The sequence below is a fragment of the Notolepis coatsorum genome (assembly GCF_963971535.1).
Source record: "Notolepis coatsorum genome assembly, chromosome: 14".
Classification (NCBI taxonomy): domain Eukaryota; kingdom Metazoa; phylum Chordata; class Actinopteri; order Aulopiformes; family Paralepididae; genus Notolepis; species Notolepis coatsorum.
In genome coordinates this window covers 109,208,972-109,229,362 of record NC_140178.1, presented here as the reverse complement: position 1 = coordinate 109,229,362, position 20,391 = coordinate 109,208,972, and the positions used below count along the sequence as shown (strand labels likewise).

At 42.9% G+C, this 20,391-nt stretch overlaps 1 protein-coding gene across 1 annotated transcript; it reads left to right on the top strand.

Moving 5' to 3' along the window:
- Positions 1 to 1,888: 1,888 nt before the first annotated feature.
- Positions 1,889 to 18,165, top strand: LOC311239975 (tubulin polymerization-promoting protein family member 3-like). Its single transcript, XM_084328444.1, has 4 exons — positions 1,889 to 2,011; positions 12,481 to 12,672; positions 15,120 to 15,273; positions 17,612 to 18,165. Exons 2-4 carry the CDS (start codon positions 12,482 to 12,484, stop codon positions 17,801 to 17,803), a joined length of 537 nt encoding a protein of 178 aa, XP_084184570.1. The 5' UTR covers positions 1,889 to 2,011; position 12,481; the 3' UTR covers positions 17,804 to 18,165.
- Positions 18,166 to 20,391: the final 2,226 nt, after the last annotated feature.

Genomic DNA, 20,391 nt, shown 5'->3' with positions numbered 1-20,391 from the left:
ACAATTAACAATGATAATCTAAAAACAGTAAAACATTGTAGACATCATTAGAATCAGAATATTTTGCTCACATATTTAAGTAGTGCATTCTCAGGTGGTATTTGAAAGACACTTTACTATTCAATTTACTTTTGTTCATTGGGCAGTTATTCCAATGATTGATGGCACGATAAACAACAGTCCTCTTTAAAGCATTTGATTTTGGACGTGGTAACATAATCTGTCCATCATCAGCTGACCTAGTAAAATAAGAATGAACCTGACTGCATCTGACAATTTGTTTGTATAAGAAAACAGGTTGAGATGAAAAGACAGTGTTCCTGAAAAATTTAACTGTGTTGAAAACCAGCCTATTCTCCTTAGTGTGCCTTTGAGGTGCTTTGGTACCATGAGGTGCAAGCATAGTCATAGTACCCTTGAATGAGTGCTCCTGCCAGTCTTCAGTGTATTCAGGCCGTCTGGAATGTTAAGTGTCACCACACCTATCCATTGACGGACCCCAGCCCCCCCCCCCACACACACAGGTACACAGGGAAAAAAAATAAAGGCATTTTTTTTTTTTTTTTTTTTTTTAATAAATAAAAATAATGTGTCGACTGGTCTGGGAAGGCACAGCCTGCCCCAGCCTTATACACCCGCCGCCCATGCCTTTACTGTTACATTTGCACTCTGGTTGGATAACAAACCCCTTTTAATTGTACTGTACTTGCTCTGTATAATGACAATATATTTGAATCTAATCTAATCTAATCGAATATATTTCCTTTAATTCCTTTTGGAGATATGAGGTTTTCACCCAACGGCAGCGGTTTCCTTGGTTTCTTTTGGTTATAATTTGGACCTCTGTGTTGGAGTGGTTTATGGGACAGTGAGTAAGATGAGCCACTAGAGGGGGCTGTGGGACAGCCTGCCACTCTTATCAACGGCCTGGTATTCTGAAATCATGGGAGAGGGGGGGAGAAAATGAATGAACGTGGATGAGAGCCTTGACATTAAGTGGTTGTAGCTACGGCTGTGGGGGTGCTGGAGACACAATCCAATAGACCTTTATACGCCTGAGTCTCCTGAACACGGAGAGACCAATCCCAAGTTGATCTGCACTTTCTCGGCCGAGCTATAGTCACTACATACTCCCGAACTCCGCATGCGCAGATTGCCCACGGAGTCTCTCTGGATTGTCCAGAGATCTATCAGCCTGGAGTATTGCTGTACTTATTTATCAGCCTGGAGTATTGCTGTACTTATTTATCAGCCTGGAGTATTGCTGTACTTATTTATCAGCCTGGAGTATTGCTGTACTTATTTATCAGCCTGGAGTATGTATTGCTGTACTTATTTATCAGCCTGGAGTATGTATTGCTGTACTTATTTATCAGCCTGGAGTATTGCTGTACTTATTTATCAGCCTGGAGTATTGCTGTACTTATTTATACTGTAGTGCTCTCTGCGTTTGATGGGCTGCTCTCATCTCTGTCGATAAAAGAGGTCTCTTGTCCTTGACGGACAGACACAGACAGACAGAGAAGTGGGCGTGGCTGACACAGCTGTGGGATCCATTGTGACACAGAGCAGAGGGAGAGGGGAGGGGCTGGGAGAGAGGAGAAGAGCTAAGGGGAGGGGCAATGAGAACGGTAGACGGTAGTGTGTTATGATGTCATCGTCTGTGCTGGTTGGTACTCTCTCCATCCTTCTCTCTCTCTCCCTCTCCATTCTCTGCGTCTCTCTGCCTAACTATCTCCCCCTCCCTTCATTACCTCACTTTACCTCTTTCTCTCTCTCTCCAGCCACCCTCTCAATCTCTCTCTCCACCCACCCCTCATCATCATCATCTCTATCTATCTCTCCCTTCACTCCCACCTCTCTCTCTCCACCCCTCCCTCCTGCTCTCATCCTCTCGGTTGTGTCTCCATCCTCTCTGTGGCGTCTGGGCGTGGCAGGGGGCGAAGAGAAGAGGACAGAAGCACGAGCGTCACCTCAGAGTTCCCGCAGCGTCCGTCCTTCCAGCCGGCAGGTATGTATGTGGTTGACTTTGAGTTTGATCGATCGCTTATTCTGTGTCTGTAAGACGGCTAGTTCACATGCGCTAATGTGACATCATTATTCTAAAATGAGAGAAATATTAAAGATACCATAATCATAACAACAACATTAACACGCATGCACACTTGACTTGTTGATGTTGCGTGGACATCAAATACAGATTACAGTGTATTTTATAGAATAGAGTATCAAGTACTTTATTGATCCCGAGGGAAATGCAGCGCTACAGATCGCTCACAGTAAACATTTAGACATTTAAAAATCACAAACAAGAATAGAAATACAGTCAGGGATATACATTCTAAGATATGTATACATTAAAAAAAAAAGATACAGCCAAAAATATACAGTAATATACAGTAAAATACAGTACAGTAATAACATGGTCCAACAACTTGGACTAGCAGGTCTGCTAGTCCATCACATTACATCACATTGGATGATGTAATTATTTTCTTGCACGTCATACATCATATCATATCATCTTCTTCCATCGCATATTGAATGAAGTAGCTCTTAGACAGACAGTCATATGATGGATGTGCGTGTGTGTGCAAGTGAGAGGGGGACCGATTGAATTGAATTAATGTGCTCTTAGAGACCTGCTTGACCAGCAATAAGAGCGCACTGATGATGGATGGATGGATGAGTGTGTGATTGATTGAATTATTGATTGATTCAAGGTGCAAGCAGTGATGCAGTGGTGGTACCACTCGGTACCACGCAGTCCTAGCAGTTCGCTGAGCAGAAGTGCGCGCAATCGCGCACGGATGTGCACGCGCGCGCACACAAAAATGCGCTCCACTCGTTGTGCGCTAAGTACCCACCGTCTTATAACAATAGCGCAGGTCGTCGGGTGTCTTCAACTACACTACCCGGCACTTATCTATCACCTAGACTTTGCATAATAATAGGATACCATACTAACGAGAAGAGCCAAACCAAAATACAAGCCCTGTGGGGGTTGATCTGTGGAACTCTCACTATGTGACAAATGGTCCCGACTGGAAGGATGTGAGGCATTAAGTTGTGCTTCAGAAGGAAACTGTCCTTCTATAAACTGTAAGTTACATTGTTAATTTAGTTTGTATTTACTTTTCTAGTTTAAGTTAATTCAATTAAAGAAATTGTAACTACAATATTGTATCTACAATTACATTTAAAACATTGTTTGTTTTTCAACCATATCTGTTGACAATATAATTTCTTTATATATTGAAGGCTACATCCTGCTCCCTTTTTCAGCTTCTCTATTTCAAGGCAATATTTACAAAAACTAAACTAAAACTAGTAATTTCCTATACAAACATGTTTCCTACTATTTATGCATAATAATCATCTGTTCTGTGCAACCGCGAGGGAACATGTATGCGCATGCATCTGATATTACGACTGCATCCCTGGGTGCAAGCATAGGGAGGGGGGGGGGGGGGGGGGGACATTTACGGGGGCCAGTTTCGAATTGCAGCCTCCCGTATGTGCTCTTTGAGAGTTCCATCGCCACGGATGAATTGGGACTCTCTGGACTTGCCGGGAGAATGGAAGAAGTTCAGACAGCACGCGGAGCTAATGTTTTCGGGCCCACTTAAAAAGAAAGGAGAGGACGAGAAATGTAGCTACCTGCTACTGTGGATCGGAGAAAAAGGGAGAGACATTCACAACACATGGACTCTAAGTGCAGATGAAGCAAAGGTATTGAAGAGCTACTATGACAATTTCGAAGCATACGTACTTCCAAAAAGGAATACAATTTTCGCTAGGTACAAATTCCATGAAAAAACCCAGCAACCTAGCGAGTCGTTTGAACAATTTGTCACTGCATTAAAACTACTCGTGAAGGACTGTGCATATGCGAACAATGATGAGATGGTTAGAGACCGTATAGTGTTTGGCATACACTCAGCAAGAGTAAGAGAGAAACTCTTAAACGTCGTCATTAGACAAAGCAATAGATGTAGCTAGAGCCTACGAGCTAGCACAATCACAGATAAAGAGCTTTACTGGCGCCACGAGCAGCGTGCATGAGCAGCTCGTGCACAAGGTGCACAGACATGAGCAGAAGAATGCCGCACAGAGGTATCACCCCAGAACAGAGTGGACAGAGAGAGCGCACAGAGTGAGTGACACAGACACACGAAGGAACTGTGGATACTGTGGGAACAGAGCACACAAGGAAGGAGATAACTGCGCGGCAAGAGGGAAACAATGCACGAAATGCGGAAAATGGAACCACTTTGCTAAAGTTTGCAGAACCGGTAGCTTCCAGAAAAAGTCAGTGCACGAGGTGAGCATGCGCCCTGAGTCAGGCGAAGAGTCAGACGAACTGTATGTAGACACCGTGACAGACAGACGGTTTGATGAAACAGAACAAGCTTTCGCAGACATACAAATAGGAAAACAGGGCACAGAGCTTAAATTTAAGCTAGACACAGGTGCACAAGTAAATGTAATTCCCTTGAGAAAGTGTCACAGTTTGCAAGATAAACGCAAAATCCAGCCTACTTCACGCAGACTGACAGGATATGGTGGAGAGAAACTCATAGTAAAGGGCACATGCACGTTAAAGTGTAAATACAAAGAGCGTGACATGCTGTTAGACTTTTACATAGTAGACACTCAGGCACCCCCAGTTCTAGGTTTACAGGCATGCCTGAATATGGACCTCATTAAACTAGTGTTGTCAGTCACTGCGTACACAGACAAACAAACCATCATGGAAGAATACCACGATGTGTTTAAAGGAATCGGACTGTTCCCGGGAGAGTGTCACATCCATATAGACCCAGATGCCACGCCAGTGGTCTGCCCACTGAGAAGGACACAGCTCGCCCTGCATAGCCGACTGAAAAAGGAGCTACAACATATGGAAGACACACAGATCATCACCAAAGTCATTGAACCAACGGAGTGGGTCAGTGCACTGGTCATTGTTGAGAAACCACGCACAGGCAAGCTCAGAATATGCTTGGACCCTAAGGAGCTAAACAAGGCTATCAAGCGCCCGCACTACCCTCTGCTGACACTAGAGGACATCACACCCAGACTAACAGGCGCACGCTATTTCAGCGTACTGGATGCAAGGTCAGGATACTGGTCCATCAAGCTCTCTACAGAATCATCAAAGCTGACGACGTTCAACACACCATTTGGATGGTACAGGTTCCTACGTTTACCGTTTGGACTCGCCTCTGCTCAGGACGAATTCCAACGGAAAATCGACGAGACATACGAGGGTTTAAAACGGAGTAGCAGCTATAGTAGACGACATCCTCGTCTATGGCGCGACCAGAGAGGAGCACGACAAGAATCTCCATGCAATGTTAGAGTGATCACGGGAGAGAGGCGTCCGGCTCAACGCAGACAAGTGCACCATCGGAGCCACCAAAGTGAGCTACTTCGGGCACATCCTTTCAGCTGACGGCATGAAGCCTGACCCAGGCAAGATAGCTGCCATCAATGAGATGGAGGCGCCAAAGAGCCGTGCAGAGCTGGAGACCGTGCTAGGTATGGTCAACTACCTGGCAAAATTCGCCCCGAGCCTCTCCGAGATCAACGCACCCATGAGACAGCTACTAAAGCAATCAAATGAGTTCCTGTGGGACGCGCAGCACGATGCTGCATTCCAGAAGATGAAAGACATACTCACCAGTGAACCGGGGCCGGTCCTCATTTACTTTGACCCGGAAAAGGAGCTCAGCTTGCAAGTGGACGCATCAAAGTATGGTCTGGGTGCTGTGCTGATGCAGGAAGGAAGGCCCATTAGCTACGCATCCAGATCACTCACAGACAGCGAGGTCAACTACGCACAAATCGAAAAGGAGATGTACGCAGTCCTATATGGATTCAAACGCTTCCACCAATATGCCTACGGTCGCCATGTTATGGTGCAATCTGACCATAAGCCACTGGAGTCGATCATGAAGAAGCCTATCGCCGCAGCTCCACCAAGGCTACAGAGAATGATACTACAACTACACAAGTACAACTTCACAATCGTGCATCGCCCTGGGAAAGACATCCCAGTTGCCGACACGCTGTCCAGGAAATCACTCACCTCTCACGACGACGGACTCACTGAATGGATGGACCTTCAGGTACACATGGTGTACAACAGCCTACCTGTACACGACAACAGGCTACAGGAGATCAGAGAAACAACAGACAATGACACACAGCTCAAGCTGCTTAGCCAGGCTATCATGGAGGGATGGCCTGAGGAAAGAAAACAATGCCCCCAGAACATCACTGAATACTGGAACCACTGAGATGAACTATCCAAAACTAATGGAATCATCTTCAAAGGGGAGAAAATAGTCATCCCTACCAGCCTCAGAGGAGAGATGCTGATCAAGATCCATGCAGACCACATGGGCATGGAAAAATGAAAACTGAGAGCACGAGACATCATGTTCTGGCCTGGAATGGGTAAGCATATAGAGCAAGTTGTGGAAAAGTGCTCAATATGTCAAGAGCGCCGCCCATCAAACACCAAGGAGCCCATGATGCCTCATCGTATCCCAGACCGTCCCTGGCAGGTTGTAGGGACAGATCTCTTCAACTGGAACAACCAGGACTACGTTGTGACCGTCGACTATTACAGGAGGTTCTTCGAACTAGACAGACTCCACAGCACCACATCGGCGGCTGTAGTCCACAAGCTAAAGGCAGCCTCTGCCAGGCATGGCGTCCCGGAGACTATTGTCTCAGACAATGGACCACAATATAAGTCTAAAGAGTTCGAGGCATTCGCCAAGTCGTGGGAGTTTACACACGTCACGTCAAGCCCACATTATCCGCAGAGCAACGGACTAGCGGAGAGAACCGTAAAGACAGCAAAATCACTCATGGACAAGGCTAAAGCAGACGGAAGAGACCCCTACCTAAGCCTCCTTGAGTATCGTAACACCCCAGTCGACAACTTGAAATCGCCGGCACAGCTGTTGATGAGCCGCAGGCTGCGCTCAACCCTCCCGAGCACCAACCAACAGCTGCGGCCAGGGGTAGTCAGCCCCAAAGATGGACATGACAAGCGAGTGCAGAGACAACAGCACCAGAAGAAATACTATGACAGGTCAGCTAGACCACTGCCCCCACTACACTGTGGAGAGTCTGTCAGACTCCAAGAGTATGGACGCTGGAGGCCAGCAGTAGTCATACAACCAGCCGACACTGTGCGGTCATACCACGTTCACACCCGAGATGGACGCGAATACCGCCACAACCGCAGGCACCTGAGGGACACAAAAGAAGAACACTTCCAGGACAGCGACGGTCTGCCAAGTACAGAAAGCGTCGATCAACCACCTGACACCAACGCCCCTGAACTGTCAGAGGACTCAGAAGCGAACTCAGCTTCATACTACACCAGGTCCGGCCGAGCAGTGAAGCCTCGGGACATACTAGACCTGTGAATGTACAGGGTGTAGGCGGATTGCTGCCCTATTGAAAAAAAAGAAATAAAACATTTGTAACTGAATATTAATGTCTACTGAAATGGAAATTTATGACTTACTTACCCTGTTTACCTGTCGAATATGCTCCCATTTTTAGCAGGTTATTCTGTGAATAAGAGTTGCATACAGTAAGAGCTGTGAGACCGACTATACTATAAGCTTTGAGTACATACCTTATTCACTGCTGATTTGTTCAAATATTCAAGCAGACTGTTCCAGAATAAGAGTACACACGATACGAACTGTAATACCTTTGATACAAGAATATATTTTTTAATGTTTAACATATTAATGCTTACCTGTTTACATTGCCTGGTCCTGACACAGTGTAACGCACATGGTTAATGTTTACAAAGAATGTCTTACAGAGTAATGCATAATCTTTCTTTATTTCAGTCTCTGTTCATAGCTCATAAAGCTTTCTTTAAAAGAAGGAGGATGTAATATTCATGCCTTGAATAATTTACGACAGGCGCGCCAGGCGCACCTTCCTGTTATGTATACCTGCACATGGGGTCCTGATGATCAGTTGGCTGCTAGCCGTGGATAGTCACACTCATCTTGCTTAACTGTGCAATAAACAAGTTAACGTAATCTCCTCGTCCTGAATGATTATTCTCTAAAACTCGAATACGACAGGTAGGGATTCACATTTTTTTACGGCTGTGGGTAGGGCGTTCCACATTCATCATCATTAGGTGGCTTCTTCGTTCCGAAGGTTGCCTATCACTCTCCAACCCATTCTGTCCCCACTTCTTCTCTCCAACTCCGTGACTCCGCCTCTCACTCCACTCCAATCACAGACATCGTCTACCCAGCCTCTTCTTGGTCTTCCACTTCCTCTCTTTCCATCCACCTTCCCCATCACCACCTTCTTGAACATCTCCCCGCTGGATCCTCTCAGAACATGCCCGCACAACTCCATCTTTCTCTTTTTCAACCTCTCCAGCAGCTGTCCTCCTTGCATATCCGCTCTTCTCAGTACCTCCTCATTCTTGATCTTATCCTTCCATGTTATCTTCAGCATCTTCCTCAGTGTCCACATTTCAAAAGAGTCTATCATCCTCTTTGCCTCTTCATTCAGCGTCCATGCTTCTGCTCCGTATGAAAAGACTGACATAACATACGTTTCCAAAATCCTGGTCTTCGTTTTCCAACTTATGTTTCTTCTCAATAATTCTTTATGGTTCCAGAATGCGCCCTTTGCAATTCCGGTTCTTCTCTTAATGTCCATGTTAGCTCTTCCACCTTCACTGATCCAGCTTCCAAGGTACATGTACTCCTTCACTTGTTCAAGTTTTTCTCCATCCACCTGTATTTTACAAACAGTTCCTGGTGTTTTTTCAATGATCATTACTTTAGTTTTCTTTGTGTTTAGTGACATTCCATAGTTTTTGCATTCGACATTCAGCTTATTCATCATGTCCTGTAGATCTTCTTGACAGTTACAGACTATAGCAGTGTCATCCGCGTATCTTATATTGGTGATGTTCTCTTCGCCAAGTTTTACTCCTTTCCCTCCTCTCAGACCTTTTTTCATCAGTGATTCACTGTACATATTAAAGAGTACAGGGGACAAGATGCATCCTTGTCTTACACCCTTCTCCACCGGGAAGTCTCTTGATTTCTCCTTTCCTATTCTAACATTAGCCTTCTGCCTCCAGTATAAGTTGGCAATTATTCTTCGGTCAGAAACGGGTATTTTGAATTCTTCCATTGTTCTCATCAATGTTGTATGTTCAACTCTGTCGAAGGCCTTCGTGAAATCGATGAAGCAAATATACAGCTTCTTCTGTTGGTCTATCGATTTTTCACCAATGATTCTGAGTTGGCAGATTGCATCTCTTGTTCCTTTTCCTTTGCGAAAACCCATTTGGCTATCCGAGAGCTGATGTTCAATTATGGGTTCTATTCTGTTCTTGATGATTTTCAGGAGTACTTTTGATGCATGAGATATCAAACTGATAGTCCTGTAATTGTTGCATTCTGTGGCTCTTCCGGTCTTTGGGATCGGAATGAACATTGATTTTAGGAAATCATTTGGAATATTTCCTGAGTTATAGATGTTGTTTACCAGTTTCACAAGGAGCTCGATGCATCGGTCACCAGAGTTCTTAATCAGTTCAGCAGGGATCTCATCCTCGCCGGGCGATCTGTCCGTGGCCAGTGACTTCACAGCCTCTTCAACTTCTTTTTTCGTGATCTGGACTTTTTCTATCTCTTCTAGACTAATTCCTGTGTCTGATGTTCTGTTCTGGTCTTTGTATAGTGTTTCCACATACTCTGCCCATCTATTGATTATTTCCTTCTCGTCAAGGAGCAGTTTTCCTTCTTTGTCTCTGACACCTTGGGTTGTTTTTTTCCTCTTCCTTGTTAGTTGTTGGATCTTGTTGTACATGAGAGGGTTGTGCTTCTTGTCTAGATCTTCAATTTCCTTGCATTTTTCTTTGTAATACTTCTCTTTTGCATCTCTACACATATTTTTTTTTTTTGTCTTTTTCCCCCTCCATTTTCCTCCGATTTTCTCCCATCCCAATGCCAGTCGTATGCCAATTCCCAGTTCCTTCCTGGTCGCTGCGCTTTACCCCCCACAGTCAGATAATTTGGGAGAGTGGAGGCTACCACGTGCTTCCTCCGACACACGTCCAGCCAATCACCGCTTCTTTTCACCTGGCAGCGCGGATTCTACACCTTTTCTATGTTGTTTTCCACCCGAAGATATGATTCTAAATGATTGTCCAGTTGGTAGGGTGTATCTAAAGTCATCTTCACCTCTCCAAAATGTTTCAGCAATTCCCAATATATCTATCCCCATAGTATCCATCTCTTGTAGGACATTCGCCAATTTTCCAGGTGTTCGCAGGCTCCTCACATTCCAGGTTCCCACTTTCCAGAAGGTAGAGCAGTCACTTGTTGACGGTACAAAGGTGCCTGCTCTCTCACACTCAATCCACCGGGTAGAACAAATGTCTTGATTAGGGCAGACATTTCTCCGTTTACCAGTAGCGGTTTTTGTTTGGGTTGTACTCATGATTTCCAAAAGGGGGCTGATAGGAGTCGAATTGATGTGGCATAATTGCGAAACATGTTTAGTCCCTTGTTTGAGTCGAATCTGGGTTGAACATGATTTGTGGAGCTCCCTCTGGTGTTGTGGTCGTGGAATTCACTGATCTTTGGGAAGTATTTCGACATGTACATGGGTACCTTAGTTGTGTAGTGTATCTTGTAGACCAGGCCCATTGCAAGGTGCTGTACTCTGTGAGGTGGGTTCTAGGAGTAAGGTCAAGCAGTAGTCTGACCAGTTTGTTTTGTGATGTTTGTAATCTTGTTTTTAGTGCCTTTGAGGTGCTTTGGTACCATGAGGTGGACTCTGTTTTACCCAGGTGTAATGATAGTTTGTTATCAGCGAGCCAGGTGCAGATTCTGCCGAGTTATGAGCTGAGGGTTTTTTCAACCTGTAAATTGTTCTTGTCAGAGACCAGCAGGGCTGAGTCGTCCGCGAACAGGAACAAGTTGCAGTCACAAGCTGACGACATGTCAATTGCATAAATTAGGAACAGTAACAGTCCTAGTATGCTTCCTTGTGGAACACCACAGCTCACTGGGAGGGGGGGGGATAGAGTACCGTTTACCTCCACCATCTGTTCTCTCCCCTCCAGGTAGGATTGCATCCAGCTCACTGATAAACTATCAAAACCAATTGCTTTTAGCTTGTCAATCAGAATGGAGTGATTGACAGTGTCGAAGGCCTTTTGTAGGTCCAGCATGACCATGCCGCAGTATTTGCCTGCGTCCACCTCTTGTTTGATGTGTTCGTTCAAATAGAGAAGGCATGTGTCAGTGGAGTGGGATGTTCTGAAGCCAGATTGAAATTCGTAGATTAGATTTTTTTCCGCAAGGTACTTTTCGACCTGTTCATAGACAATTTTTTCCATGACTTTTGACATGTGTGTGTGTGTCTGTGTGTCTCTGTGTGTGTGTCTCTGTGTGTGTGTGTGTGTGTGTCTCTGTGTGTGTGTCTCTGTGTGTGTGTGTGTCTACAGTATATGTCTCTGTGTGGTGTGTGTGTGTGTGTGTGTGTGGTGTGTGTGTGTGTGTGTGTGTTTGAAAGAGAGAGAGAATGTTCATTAGAGAGAGTGATCAGCATGGCAGCCGTTTCTTGGCAAGGGAGGGAATCAATCAGCTAATAGAGTCATTATGAGTGTGTGTGTGTGTGTGTGTGTGCGCGCACGCGCGCGCGCGCGTGTGTGTGTGTGTGTGTGTGTGCACGGCTGGGTGCATAAGCGTAGATTCAGGGGGGGTTGCTGGGTTTGTGTGTCCCTAGACCTTCACCACCAGGGGGACACCCAGACCTCCCAGACAACAGGCTTGTTTCTCTAACTGTAGTACACCACTGCCTGACACTTCTATATACTTGTAGAAATACGTGGTCCAGGGGGAATCGATTTGGTTTCAACATTAAGCAGGGTCTGGTGGTCCACCCCCACGAAATCTGGACCGGGCGTCAAACACACATTCTGGTGCACCTCTATCCACCAATTTGTGCCTTTTCTGCATCAATCAAAACAATGTGTGAATGGCCAAGAGTCCTTTCATAGAATATATATATATAAATATAAAAATAGGCAGAGCCAAAGCACAGGCTGGGTTTTGTCAACAAAGAAAATGTATGATAGAATAACAACAGACTGGCTGCTGGTGGCGCAGGATTGATCGGGTAGGACACCATGACTCAACGAGACCTTCTGATGATAGCAGGGTTGATCGAGTAGGACTCCATGACTCAACGAGACCTTCTGATGATAGCAGGGTTGATCGAGTAGCACACCATGACTCAACGAGACCTTCTGATGGCAGGTGGTCATAAGAAGGTTTGAAAATATGAAGAATGTGATCAGAAAATTAGTATTGCAGCTAATAACAAATGTGTGTGTGTGTGTGTGTGTGTGTGTGTGTGTGTGTGTACGCGCGTGTGTGCGTGCCCCAGCATGGCAGAGGGCTCAGTATCCATGGTGGATGTGGAGACCGCCTTCAAGAAGTTTGCCGTCCATGGAGACAGCAAAGCCACAGGCAAGGAGCTGAATGGCAAGAACTTCGCTAAACTCTGCAAGGACTGCAAGATCATCGACGGCAAGAACATCACAGGCACAGATGTGGACATTGTCTTCAGCAAAGTCAAGTAAGACCTTGTGCAAATCAATAATCTCCATCGTAAAGCTCATCTTGGGCCATTATTCACATGTCCTTGAGGAGTCTGATTTATAGACTGAAAAGAACCTTCTGTCTGTCTGTTTTACTTTGGCACCGTAGCGGGTGGCAGCCTGTCCTAGCAGTATGTTCTAGAAGTATGTATTAGCAGTATGTCCTAGCAGTATGTCCTAGAAGTATGTTCTAGCAGTATGTCCTAGAAGTATGTCCTAGCAGTATGTCCTAGCAGTATGTCCTAGCAGTATGTATTAGCAGTATGTCCTAGCAGTATGTCCTAGAAGTATGTTCTAGCAGTATGTCCTAGCAGTATGTCCTAGCAGTATGTATTAGCAGTATGTCCTAGCAGTATGTCCTAGAAGTATGTCCTAGCAGTATGTATTAGCAGTATGTCCTAGCAGTATGTCCTAGCAGTATGTCCTAGCAGTATGTCCTAGCAGTATGTCCTAGCAGTATGTATTAGCAGTATGTCCTAGCAGTATGTATTAGCAGTATGTATTAGCAGTATGTCCTAGCAGTATGTATTAGCAGTATGTCCTAGCAGTATGTATTAGCAGTATGTCCTAGCAGTATGTCCTAGCAGTATGTCCTAGCAGTATGTATTAGCAGTATGTCCTAGCAGTATGTCCTAGCAGTATGTCCTAGCAGTATGTCCTAGCAGTATGTATTAGCAGTATGTCCTAGCAGTATGTATTAGCAGTATGTATTAGCAGTATGTCCTAGCAGTATGTATTAGCTGTATGTATTAGCAGTATGTCCTAGCAGTATGTATTAGCAGTATGTCCTAGCAGTATGTATTAGCAGTATGTCCTAGAAGTATGTTCTAGAAGTATGTATTAGCAGTATGTCCTAGAAGTATGTTCTAGCAGTATGTCCTAGCAGTATGTCCTAGCAGTATGTATTAGCAGTATGTCCTAGAAGTATGTTCTAGCAGTATGTCCTAGCAGTATGTCCTAGCAGTATGTCCTAGCAGTATGTATTAGCAGTATGTCCTAGAAGTATGTTCTAGCAGTATGTCCTAGCAGTATGTATTAGCAGTATGTATTAGCAGTATGTCCTAGCAGTATGTATTAGCAGTATGTCCTAGAAGTATGTATTAGCAGTATGTTCTAGCAGTATGTCCTAGCAGTATGTATTAGCAGTATGTCCTAGCAGTATGTTCTAGCAGTATGTATTAGCAGTATGTCCTAGCAGTATGTATTAGCAGTATGTCCTAGAAGTATGTATTAGCAGTATGTCCTAGCAGTATGTCCTAGCAGTATGTCCTAGCAGTATGTCCTAGCAGTATGTCCTAGCAGTATGTCCTAGCAGTATGTATTAGCAGTATGTCCTAGAAGTATGTCCTAGCAGTATGTCCTAGCAGTATGTCCTAGCAGTATGTATTAGCAGTATGTCCTAGCAGTATGTATTAGCAGTATGTATTAGCAGTATGTCCTAGCAGTATGTATTAGCTGTATGTATTAGCAGTATGTATTAGCAGTATGTATTAGCAGTATGTCCTAGCAGTATGTATTAGCAGTATGTATTAGCAGTATGTCCTAGCAGTATGTCCTAGAAGTATGTTCTAGCAGTATGTATTAGCAGTATGTATTAGCAGTATGTCCTAGCAGTATGTATTAGCAGTATGTCCTAGAAGTATGTTCTAGCAGTATGTCCTAGAAGTATGTTCTAGCAGTATGTCCTAGCAGTATGTATTAGCAGTATGTCCTAGCAGTATGTATTAGCAGTATGTCCTAGAAGTATGTATTAGCAGTATGTTCTAGCAGTATGTCCTAGCAGTATGTTCTAGCAGTATGTCCTAGCAGTATGTATTAGCAGTATGTCCTAGCAGTATGTATTAGCAGTATGTTCTAGCAGTATGTTCTAGCAGTATGTCCTAGCAGTATGTCCTAGCAGTATGTATTAGCAGTATGTCCTAGCAGTATGTATTAGCAGTATGTCCTAGAAGTATGTATTAGCAGTATGTTCTAGCAGTATGTCCTAGCAGTATGTATTAGCAGTATGTATTAGCAGTATGTCCTAGCAGTATGTATTAGCAGTATGTATTAGCAGTATGTATTAGCAGTATGTCCTAGCAGTATGTCCTAGCAGTATGTCCTAGAAGTATGTATTAGCAGTATGTTCTAGCAGTATGTCCTAGCAGTATGTCCTAGCAGTATGTCCTAGCAGTATGTCCTAGCAGTATGTTCTAGCAGTATGTTCTAGCAGTATGTTCTAGCAGTATGTATTAGCAGTATGTCCTAGCAGTATGTCCTAGCAGTATGTTCTAGCAGTATGTTCTAGCAGTATGTTCTAGCAGTATGTTCTAGCAGTATGTCCTAGCAGTATGTCTAAATGTTCACTGTGAGCAATCTGTTGTGCTGAATTTTCCCTCTGGATCAATAAAGTACTTCTATTCTATCTATTCTATTCTATTCGTAGGTCAAAGTCGGCTCGTGTCATCACCTTCCAGCAGTTCTCCCAGGCTCTGGCGGAGTTGGCTCCTAAGCGCTTCAAGGGGAAGGACCAGCAGGAGGCGCTGCAGCTGCTCTACGGGCTGGTCGTCGGGAAGGACCCGGCCAACATGGGCATCACTGTGAGGAGAAACAACAGTCTACTTGTGTCATGCAGCTGTGTGTGTATGTGTGTGTTTCTGAGTGTGTCTTCTGAGTGTGTCTTCTGAGTGCAATGGTCTTTATAGTGGTCTCTGATTGTATATTTATAGTGGTCTCTGATTGTATATTTATAGTGGTCTCTGATTGTATATTTATAGTGGTCTCTGATTGTATATTTATAGTGGTCTCTGATTGTATATTTATAGTGGTCTCAGATTGTATATTTATAGTGGTCTCTGATTGTATATTTATAGTGGTCTCTGATTATATATTTATAGTGGTGTCAGATTGTATATTTATATTGGTCTCTGATTGTATATTTATAGTGGTCTCTGATTGTATATTTGTAGTGGTCTCAGATTGTATATTTATAGTGGTCTCTGATTGTATATTTATAGTGGTCTCAGATTGTATATTTATAGTGGTCTGAGATTGTATATTTATAGTGGTCTCTGATTGTATATTTGTAGTGGTCTCAGATTGTATATTTATAGTGGTCTCTGATTGTATATTTATAGTGGTCTCTGATTGTATATTTATAGTGGTCTCAGATTGTATATTTATAGTGGTCTCAGATTGTATATTTATAGTGGTCTCGGATTGTATATTTATAGTGGTCTCTGATTGTATATTTATAGTGGTCTCAGATTGTATATTTATAGTGGTCAGATTGTATATTTATAGTGGTCTCTGATTGTATATTTATAGTGGTCTCTGATTGTATATTTATAGTGGTCTCAGATTGTATATTTATAGTGGTCTCTGATTGTATATTTATAGTGGTCTCTGATTGTATATTTATAGTGGTCTTTGATTGTATATTTATAGTGGTCTCTGATTGTATATTTATAGTGGTCTCTGATTGTATATTTATAGTGGTCTCTGATTGTATATTTATAGTGGTCTCAGATTGTATATTTATAGTGGTCTCTGATTGTATATTTATAGTGGTATATTTATAGTGGTCTCAGATTGTATATTTATAGTGGTCTCAGATTATATATTTATAGTGGTCTCTGATTGTATATTTATAGTGGTCTCAGATTGTATCTTTATAGTAGTCTCAGATTGTGAGATGCCTATAATAATAATAATAATAATATTTAATAATATTCCGCTTTGGTTGGTAGCTAGAGTTGCTCACTGTGTGTACGCACTGTTACTGGTTGCCGATTGGCTCCTCTGTGCTGTGTGTACACATCATTGTTGGTTTTCTTTTAATTATAATAATAGAATAAAGCTTGAAGGGTGCTGTAAGTGGTGTTTTATTGTTAGAATTAGCTTTTTGTTAAATTAATACCTGTTAAATTAATAGCTCTACATTCTGACAGCCATCACTGAGGGTGTTTGGTCAGTAACATGGGTCTGACAGCATCACTGAGGGTTTGGTCAGTAACATGGGTCTGACAGCCATCACTGCGGGTGTTTGGTCAGTAACATGGACATGGGTCTGACAGCCATCACTGCAGCCATCACAGCCATAAAAAAAAAATGGAATGTTGGTTTTTATAATTTGTATATTTGTATTAATTTTTTATTTGTGTTTTGTTTAAATTTTTTATTCATATTTTTTGTTGTACATTTGTATTGTATTTGTTTTGTCCAGGACCCCAGAAGACTAGAAGCTCTTTCATGTGTCTCTAATGGGGATCCTTTAAACATAAACATACACTGGTGTTTGGTCAGTAACACAGGTCTCCCAGTCCCTCCTCTCTGCAATAAACACAAAAGAAATGGTCTGGAATCCCATTTCCACTTTATCCAACCAGAAGAGAGAACTCCACACTGCAAAAATTGTCTGACAAAAATAATAAATAAAAAATACTGTAGTTTTAAGCAAATGTATCCTTGAAACAAATAAAACAATTTACCAGTGCAGTAAGCAAATTTGGCTTGGCAAGACTTCTTGAAATAAGTTAAACATATCTAGAATTCTCTCTCCTGATTGGATAAAGTGGGAAGGGATACCAGAACATTTATTTTGTGTTTACTGCAGAGCAGAGGGACTGGGAGACCCATGTTACTGCTGGCTGTTTTCCTTCGGACATGACTTTTATTGTCTTTTATACATATTCTTATGCGTTGCTTTTATTCTGTCAACTGTATGCAAATGTTATGCCTATGTTAATTTTATGCCATTTGCTGTGAAGCACTTTGAGCTGCAATCCATGAAAGGTGCTGTATAAATAAAGTTATTATTATTAATATTATTATGTTACTGACCAGACAAAATAATACCATCTACAGCACCTTTGAATATAAAAAAAAAGAAGAAAGAAAAGATTCCGCTTGTTTCACCAACTCCTCTTTCGTCTGTAGAAAGTAGCGAAGGCGGCTGCGGTGGACAGACTGACGGACACCAGCAAGTTCACCGGCTCGCACAAGGAGCGCTTCGACGACTCCGGCAAAGGGAAGGGCAAGGCCGGCCGAGAGGACACCCCGGACGGGAGCGGCTACGTTGGGTCGTACAAGGGCGAGGGCAGCTACGATGACAAAGTCAAAGAAGCATAGGGCTGCCGTCTTTTTAAAGGGGAACTATCTTATAAATGGCCTTTTTGAGTGTTTAGCATTGTTTCCTAGCTATGTGAACTTATATTAATATGATCTATGTCTCTAATTCTCATATTGGCGCATTCTTCCAATTTTCCTCTCACAATATTCACCCTCACTGAACTGAGTCATCTGAAAATGTGATGATTTGTGATGTCAGAAAGACACCGCTGCATGATAATGGCGAGGTACAAGATGAGCTGCACACAGTGGTTGCAGCCCAGGCTCAAAACGGCTGGAGATCTTGAGGTAGAAAAATGCTGTTTTTGAGGACTTGATTAGAAATACAAAACAATGAATAAAAAAAATAAAGAATTACAGAGGTTGTGTAAAAGTGCCCAAATAGTGAAAGAAATAGTAAAATAGTTCCCCTTTAATGTACAGGAAAACTGTACTCAAATAATGAATAATGCATGCCAAAATTGTAGGAATTCAAATTAAGTAATAATTTGCTGGCTATAATATTATTATTGGCTATACTTGTTCTATCGCGCGACGTTCAGCTTCCCGCCGGACTGTCAGGTGTTACACCGAGCATCATTATTGTCGTGGCGCGCTGGTTTTCTTGCTAGCTAGCAAAATATCAAGCCTCTTTCAAAATGTCTGTTAACATTATGGATCAATGGCTGAGTCGAGCTGGTTCATCCACCCATAGGCGTTTTTTTTTCTAGTTGATGCCAGGGTGTGCGACTGCTTGGCGAATGATACCCGCGCGCACGCGATTTTTTTGACCTTTATTTTATTATTTTAGCGTTTTTACAATGCCCTAACCCCTAATTTTTTATTTTATTTAGGTAGTACAGCAGCACACACACACTCTCACACACACAGCACTACGGGGGATCATTTTTAACTGACTTGAAAAATGGAGGCTCTAATTATTATTATTCATAGAGACTCTCGGTCTCGAGCAATAATAATTATTACAGCCTCCATTTTTCGTGGACGAAAAATATACCAGACTATAGATATCAATTTTCCCGAAATAATGCTACCTGCCTCGACAAAATCCGTGCATTGGTTATCCAGATACATTAATTATCATCTCAGAATAAGTGGCTTTGTACAAGCGTTACAATCTATCGCGCGGGGCATTCTGCTGCTGCTGCTTGGTGCTTGGCCTCGCGTTAACCCTTTCACTGCCACACTACAGAAGGTTCGCCTTATAATGTGACATGATTACTACTATAAAATGAATGTATTGTAAAACAAAACATAATAGAATTCAGATTTGTTTCTCACAATTATTATAATTTTATTAAAATAAAAATAATTTTTTTTTTTTTTTTTTAAGCAATTTCACCCCCGGCCACCAGGGGGTGCAATGCACCCCCTGCACCCCCATAAACTCCGCCCATGCATCCACCAACAACAGCACAGGTGATACTGCTGAATCAGGAGAACCCGTTCAGAAGAAAAATAAAACGGAGAAGGTGAAGAATCGTCAGTTTGGTGAACATGTGCTCTCTGGATTTACTGTCACAACAACTACAGAGCCACTGCAGCCAATGTGTTTCCTCTGTGGCGACGTGCTTTCGAATAATAGCATGAAACCATCCCATTTACATCTTTTTATATTCAGATCTAATTCTATTGCCTATATTTATGTCTTTCTGCTATTACCCTGCCCATATATGACACCCACATTTACCCAAGGGGATCAATAAAGGAATATCTCATCTGATTGTATCATATCTTATCGCATCGTATCTCATCTCATCTTATGTTATCTTAGTTTTGTAGCAGAGTCTTCAGTGCTTTGTGAACTTAATGTTACAATGGGAATGAGGTGATGATGTCAGACCTCAGAACTAAAACTTTACTTCAATAAACTGCCAACCTGTGTGACCATGTGACTTTATCCAGGTCATCCACTCACTCACTCACTCACACTCACACACACAGCCGGTCTGCCACAATATAGAGACTATTAATTATATATCCTGGGGATCACCACGATTGATTGCGTAGTAGGGGGTACTTTAGGTTGGCTTGAAATGCTTTGGGGGTACAGTACTCAAAAAAGGTTGGGAACCACTGCTCTAGAGTAGCTCCAGTCCTCTGAGTAGGTACAGTCATCTGAGTAGCTATACAGTCCTCTGATTAGCTACAGTCCTCTGATTAGCTACAGTCCTCTGAGTAGCTACAGTCCTCTGAGTAACTACAGAGCTACTAGAATTATGTGTCATTGAAAAAGGAACTATGAGAAACAAATAATTCCCAGATAGACTGTTTCCTCCACAAGTCCAAACTAACAGCAATTGTTTCTGGCCATCTATGAGTGGGCTTATGTCGGCAGGTTCTTTTGCTTACGGCCCACGGGCCATACCAACCTGAACACGTTAGTACTTGGGAGACGGCCTGGGAATACCAGGTGCAGTAAGTGTTTTGCACAGCAAGGGGGCACTACTGATCCCTCATAAAACACCACACACACACCACTTCAAGCTCAAGTCCTTCAACTAGCTTTTGCATATTTCAGTAGTACACTACCTAGTACAAACACTTGACACCATAGGGAGGCTACATACCTCCACACGTGGAGAGAC

What these genes read in the sequence shown, in the direction of transcription:
- LOC311239975 (XM_084328444.1), top strand. Translation starts at nt 12,482, where the DNA reads ATGGCAGAGGGCTCAGTATCCATGGTGGATGTGGAGACCGCCTTCAAG. An exon ending in ATTGTCTTCAGCAAAGTCAA is followed by an intron (nt 12,673 to 15,119) that starts GTAAGACCTTGT and finishes TTCTATTCGTAG; the next exon opens with GTCAAAGTCGGCTCGTGTCA. An exon ending in CGGCCAACATGGGCATCACT is followed by an intron (nt 15,274 to 17,611) that starts GTGAGGAGAAAC and finishes TTTCGTCTGTAG; the next exon opens with AAAGTAGCGAAGGCGGCTGC.